Raw genomic sequence first — 6981 nt, 5'->3', positions numbered from 1 at the left:
CAGCAACCACACCCTGAATTCCATGCTTTCAGTATGAGCAAAACAGTTTGGAGTCTCTCTCCTCTTCTCTGGCATTAATGCCCTTTAAAATACTTATGCATTACCATCCAACCCCATATGCCCTTTAAATGATCATTTCCAATACCAATGCAATCCAGGTGGTAAAACCTTTGTAAGGCAACACATTTGCTATTTATGGTATCATCAATAGTTTATGTTTAGTAAAACACCATGAAGAACAAACCAGTTCTTTAATATATTCATATGCATACTATACTAACTATGGAGGCAGGGTTTTTTGGGCTGGGAGGGGGAGAAAGAACCAAACAAATAAAAATATTTTGAAATGTAGCAGCGATGAACGAAGGTCCCTATGTCGCTCAGAGGGAAGCCCAAGTTTTCAAACAGAGGTTTTTCGCGCAGAAGCTTGTAATGACCATCAGCTTTGATCCAGCTGGATGACCAACTCTTTCAATCGTTCCGCATGATTCCTCCTCTTGGGGCAGAAGCCCCAAGGCAGCCCGTGACTTTTGCATCACAGCTTTGACAGCAGGAGAGAGGCAGAACAGTAGAGGACTCTCTCTCTCTCTCTTATTTATTTAACCGTTAAGAAAAGACCGCAACCCCAGCGACGAGCAATTGCAAACAAGGCGACCGTGTTCTTTTGCTTTTTTTTTTCCTTTAGCCGGAGCAGCAGGACCGCTCAAGAGGTAGAGCCGGCGCGTGGGCCCGGGGACATTCAGGGTTGCTGGGACTGAACAAAAAACAAGCATCGCCTCTGGCTTCCAACTGGGGAATAAAGTGGCGGGGGGAGGTCTGTTGAACGTGGTTAGGCTGTCCTGTAGTGGGTGGCATTCCCCCGCCCCGCGTGCCCCCGCATCCTTAGGGATGTGGCTCGAGACCTCTCAGCTCTTCCCCAGAGGTAGCAGCAGAAGCAAACTCTGGCGGACGGCCAACCCGGTCACTTGGAGATGCTTCCCACTCGGCAGCCGCCTCTGTGTGTGCGTGCGGGTGCGGGGCGGGGGGAATCGTGTGTGTTGCCAGCGTCAGGTCCCGTCCCTCTTCGGATCCTGCAATTTATCCATCAGAAACATTTCTGCAGCGCCTCGAGCCAGCCCAAGACAGCATGTCTGGGAGCAAATACGTAGATTCAGAGGTAGGAGCTGCTTTGCATTTTTAAAAACTGCTTGACATTCCTGGCAGCCGGTACCTGCACCAGCTGTCTCGCGAGCCCTCTTGGCTCGCCTCTTATCTCATTCTTTCCACCTCGGAGCCCCTTCCCGAGAGGGGAGGAAGCCCGGACTTTTCTGGGCAAGGGGAGGTTATTCGTGTCGGTGGTGGCCGGTAACTCGATCTCCTTGGCTGGGTACTTCTCTTTCCTTCCCCCTCCCCCCCCCACCCCCGGAGCTGGGTTGCTCAGTTTCTTTCGCCCCGCAGCAGTCTAAAGATCGCACCAGCTAGGGCGTCTCCACCCTGAGGCCAGAAGGCAAACGGCTCTCGGCTCGTAAGTGCAGTGGGGGGGGAGGCTCTGCTGCTCTGCAAAATCTCTCGCATGCAAGACCCCCCACACACACACACACAGAGAAAGAGAGACAGACAGACAGACAGACACACACACACCGCGTTGTGGTTATTAATTAAGGTGGGAGAGAGGATTTTTGGAGAACGCAATCCCCAAGTCCAGCGGCCACACGTCTGTAGAGGGGTCTTTCGCTCTTAGGTGGAGCAGATCTGTTGCACCCCATCCAAAAGAGGGAAGCGCGAGTTTGGGATTGCCTTAACAGAATGCCTCGGGTTGGGCCTCCGCCAGGGAGTTTTCACTTCTGACTACTGAGGTTTGGGGGCTTTTTTGTTTTGTTTTGTTTATCCTTTGAAGTAAAACCGACTGGGCATAGGAAAGGCCGATTTCCTCTTCTATTTTAGGAACGTCTCCCCAGAATTCTGCAATTCTTTTCCCTGGGCACCATCAACCAGGCAGCCTTTCCGACGTGGTCCAGTCTAGATTCAGTGACCACGCTGGCTGGGTGCTGGATATTAGAGTGCCAAGACTTTTGAAAGGCTCAAAGTTGGAGAAGGCTTGAAACTTCACTTTTCATTGTCAGTTTACTTCAAATTAAATATTTTGAAGTCTCATTCATCATTCCGCGATGTAATGAATAGTTAGCTATCGCTCTCTTCCGCCCAAATCTGCCTGCGGGAAAATCGGACCAAAACTGTCCTAAGTTGCCCTTATAATGATTGCTGCGTGGTATATTTGTCACCTACCCTAATTCCTTAGAATGCTCAACTGATGCCAACCTCAAATCCTGCCTAGGTAGTCCAAGGAGCCATGTTTGTAGCAGACTGTAGAACGAAATAAAAGGAGACTTTAGGCGATGCACTCGCGTTTCCTCGAGAGTAACTTGATCAAAGGGGAGTTCGTGCAATACGCAAAATATCGTGGGCACTGAAGTCAAGAACCTCCGTCTAACCAAAGGATCTGTGAAGTTGTATCTGGTTTTCTCCCAAGGAGTGGTGGGCGGGTAATTTTTGCATTTATCGGCGATTTCGGCGCCCGAAGCCTGGAAGCGCCGGAATTCAAGGGCGAGGTAGCCGCTCCCTGCCCCGCGGAGCTCGCCTCGCCCTGCTTCTGCCTCTAGAGGCCCCCTGGTGGCTCGAGGAGGAATTGCAGCTCAGGCAGGTTCGCGGAGGGGTGTGGTGAAGGTACTTTTTTATAAACACAGTCTTGAGGACAGTGGCCGGATGATCAGCTCCCCAATTCAGTCAGCAGCTCTGAATCGTAGCGGGAATTATTTTTTCCCACCCCTCCCCTTTTCTTTCCTTTCCTTTCCCAGGGACGCTCAGTTCAGGCAGCGCGGCGGACTGATCGTTTTCCCACCCATCCCCACTTCCCTCTCTAGGGTTTTCTCTACACGGGGCCTATCCGGGAGCAAGGCAACATCTACAAGCCCAACAACAAGGTCATGGCTGACGAACTTAGCGAGAAGGAGTTCCAGGACGTCCACACCAAAGAAATCGACTTGGTTAACCGGGACCCCAAGCATCTCAACGACGAGGTAGTGAAGGTAGGAGATGCAAATCCGTTTCTGCGCCCGCCCTCCCCCCCCACCCCCGTGTTGGAGTGGACGGAGGGAGATGGGAAATCCACGGAAGGTGCGCAGGCATTCCCTCGGGGAAAGTGATGACGGTTTCTTTCTTAAGCTCGGGCTTTCATACAAGGTTAGAAGTTTGCATAATGTCGCTCAGGACTCACTTTTTTAAGGGCGATGGATAAAATCTGACGCACGAGCCAGCAGAGAGTTGCAGGATGTACACCTTTATTACGGTTAAACAATTTTGATGGCAGAAGGAATCAGTTAACATGTTTAGAACGAGAAAAGCACTCTACTGCAGGCTTGAAGCTTTTAAATGTTTACCATCCTAATGGATGCTTTGAGTATATTATTACCTTTTAGAAATGTGACTTATTCCACAAATAATCATCCAGAAAAGCTGCATGCAACTGAATGTGGGTCTCTGTTTTCCAGCAAATTAATATTTGAATGACTTGTTGATCACCTGTAAAATGGAAACAATGCCAGTGACAAGAGTGCTAAAGCTATGAAAAAGTAAAGTATCACAAGATACATAAAAAAGAACAGTCAATCTTGTAGAAAAGTGTTTTGGTTTTGGAGGGGGGGGTTATGGATATCCTCCATAAAGTTTTTGGTATTCTGCATGGGTTAGTGTTTAGGATGCATGTAATTCATTTTTTTTAAATACCGGGTAATTTTACTTCTACACTCACCTCTCAGGGCTTATTGTTGAATAACCATTGCATTATTTTGCAACATTTGCTCATTGAACAGAAAACAAGTTGCTGCCTAAAATAAATTTGGGAGGTTGTATGATTAAGAAGAAACATGCATTTGAATATTTTCTCATTAAACATAACATTATTCACAAGATCCTGACGTCAGAAGATTGGAATAATTAAAGGGGGGGCGGAGAGGAGAACCGTGAATTCATTGGTAAGCTAAACTAATGGAAAAGAGTAGATCTGCAGTATTTAATCACTTTTGGATTATTTAATTCTAAAATGATGAAATTAGGCAAATTGCTTTTTTTTAAAAAAATAGGTATTTTCAACAACTGTAAATAGGGAGTGCTGCTTAGAAACCTATTCCACTTTTTCTATGTCACCGATGGAAATGCCAGCAATAAGATGATATTTATTAAAGGGGTAGAAAGGACAAAAGGAAAGTAAGGATGTCAGGAAGTGTATTTAGACATTTATTTATTTATTTTTGAAATTCCTGTAATGTCCATCACATTTGCGTGAATGACTCTAGGCAGTTTACAAATAAAATAAAATTAAAAGCCATAGTCAAAAACAAAGTTAAAAACAGGAGTTAAAAACAACAATTGCAAAGTTGAAAGGCATACTTTGAGATGTGTATTGGAGGTCACACATAAAGTAGGCAGAGCCTGCCAAAACAAAATAAAATTTGAATTAAGTTAATTCTTAGGACATCTTTCACTTCTTCATCCTTCTGGAGATGGTCTAGAAGTCTCATATAAATTTTGGGGGGATTACATATGGCCTCACATTAAAAGCCATAAATATAGCAGTGGTGACATTTTGTTCTTAACCATTGCCCAGTACAAGTAAATTTAGAATGTGATTGTATGCAGATTGGTCTTAGAATAAATCTCACGAATTCTGGATGCACAGTATTAAACCCTGATTCAGTTTTCAAAGGGTTTTCTTTAAAAACCTCACTCAAATGCAGTTAACAACAACCATATTTTTGTGGGACTTGTATTCCCACAAAAAAAATGCCATGGTCTCCATTTTGTTGCTCAGAGATTTCAGTAAGTTTGTTGCTGATTAACAGGTTGTACAGTTTGAAAAAAAAATGCAAACCCATGCTCTAAATCATTAAAGGATGGTCCAGATTTCTTTAACTGAAAGAAAGATCTGAAAATTTATATGACACGTATTTATGGTTGATGAAAGCACTCTATTTCCTAGATTCAAGGGTCAGTATTTCTGCCTATGCAGACACTGTGGCATCACAGATCACAGATGGGATAGTGTGGGGTGGCAGAATTAGAATTTGTGGAAGTATAGAAAAGGACAAACCAAACCAAAATAGTGGAAGGAGGGTAAAAACAATGAGAGAGAAACAGGGTTTGCCAAAAGGCAGCTCTATACTAATGCCCATTAAAAGTGGCAGCAGCAGACATTTGCACTCAATAGAATGAGTCAGAGGAATGGTGCCACTGCAACGGCTGCATGGTCTATGGAAGAATCAACCAATATTGTGGTGCCGGGGTGGGGTGGGGGCAGATAGATAGGAAGAAGAATAAGGATAAGGTTCAATCTGCCCTTCTTCTGCGCTTTTTCTCTTCTGATACCTGAAGCAGCCAATGTACCATATGTCTACAATAATGTCCAGGTCATCCCTGGGACCGTGCATTAGAGATGGCTGAAAAGGGTCTGGCTGGATTCTATACTGTCACATTGTGCTGGAGTTCCATCTGATCTGTACTGCTTCTATTATATTGATCTGGATTGCAAGATGTTTTGCAAAAGAATCATTTCCAGCTTCACCAGTCCAGACTGCACCTGGAGACACCTTTCCCTGTTAAAAATGTGTCATTTCCCCCACCACCACCACCAAAAAAGAAACATTACAAGAAATGATTGGGCAGAAGGACTCTTTTGAATCTCTTGTTGCTTTGGTAGTCAAACTTGGTCCATTTCAACAAATCTGGGTCAATAGAAATTACTGGGGGGCGGGGTGGATTATCAAAGATAATTCTGGATATTTGCATTTGGAGATATGACTGTTGAGGGTGAAGGGGATATAATTGAAGTCTTCTTGGTTTAGAAAGCCTTTCCTTCTGCAGTGTACTTGACTTAAAACCAAGACATGCAACAGCTGAAAGTTTCACTTGGCTTTTTGATGGAGTGCCAGAGACTGTATGCTGAGGAACAGGACCCAAAGTGGGAAAAGCTAGAAGGAAAATGGTTTGGTTTTTATTTAATGTAATTAATTAAAACCCATTGAAACTATTTAAATACAGTTAAAGTGATTCCTGTCAGTGTATTGTATCATTTTAATGTTTTTCCATACGAGAAATTGCCATTTGGTGACAAATTTGGGAAGAACTTCGAAATCTTAGTTAAGGCTGTACAGTACTATCAGGGCTGAAACCTATTTATAAGAGTTACACAGTAGTGTTCCCTAATGGATGTTATGTAAGGGGAAAAACTGAGTTTACACTATTGTTAGAATATTGGAGTAGGCAAGATTTTTCTAATATTTCTGAGGAAGGTTGATATACATGAGAAAGCTTTGTTGAATACTGCCCAGAGTCACTTTTTTGTGAAATAGGCAGCTATGTAAATTTGACAAATAAATAAACTAAAAGGTTTTTTTAGGCCAACAAGCAACTGAATTTGTACTTCTGGAATTTAATTTTCCAAATTTCTATGAAGGACTTTTATGAAATTGAAAGAGACTCAAGTTGATTCTGGTTATTTTTGTTTTAGTTAACTTTATAAAATTGTAGGTAATTTGTAGTAGAACAAGAGTATATAAATAGTGACATCTGTGAGGAAGTCAAATAATCAGATGGTGGTTATGTCTACATGACTGAAGCTCCACCACATTTGACATGCATGTCACATCAACACATATACCAAAAGCCTCAGGGCTTTGATTGCAGAGTTATGACCTCCATCTTGACTTCTTTGACTTATTCTGCAAACACCCCTGGTCCCTGTATATATATGGAGCATCCATTACAATTGAATAAACAGATGCTACATAAAATATCAAAGTAGATATTTTTCAACTGAGATTAAAAAACTAGTATGTTCATATTTCATAGGCTTGAAGTAGTTTTTAAGCTAGTTCGTATCTTGATAGGAAATTATATCATTTTCACAGTGTTTTGTTTACAATGGTTTTGCTCACAATGTCTTGCTTG

The 6981-nt window shown here is 43.2% G+C and overlaps 1 protein-coding gene across 2 annotated transcripts in view; it reads left to right on the top strand.

Moving 5' to 3' along the window:
• Positions 1-1045: 1045 nt before the first annotated feature.
• Positions 1046-6981, top strand: part of CAV1 (caveolin 1) — a 50618-nt gene continuing 44682 nt past the window's right edge. The window contains exons 1-2 of one of the 2 annotated variants that reach the window (XM_083366719.1): positions 1046-1156; positions 2901-3065. In XM_083366719.1, the coding sequence (XP_083222845.1) occupies positions 1127-1156; positions 2901-3065 (195 nt within the window). In that variant the 5' untranslated portion in view covers positions 1046-1126. Of the gene's footprint in view, positions 1157-1451; positions 1505-2900; positions 3066-6981 lie in introns of those variants that run through there. The other variant, XM_083366720.1, reaches the window with a different exon arrangement.

Source organism: Vipera ursinii (genome assembly GCF_947247035.1).
Source record: "Vipera ursinii genome assembly, chromosome: 6".
NCBI lineage: Eukaryota > Metazoa > Chordata > Lepidosauria > Squamata > Viperidae > Vipera > Vipera ursinii.
This window is presented reverse-complemented; position numbering and strand designations above follow the sequence as displayed.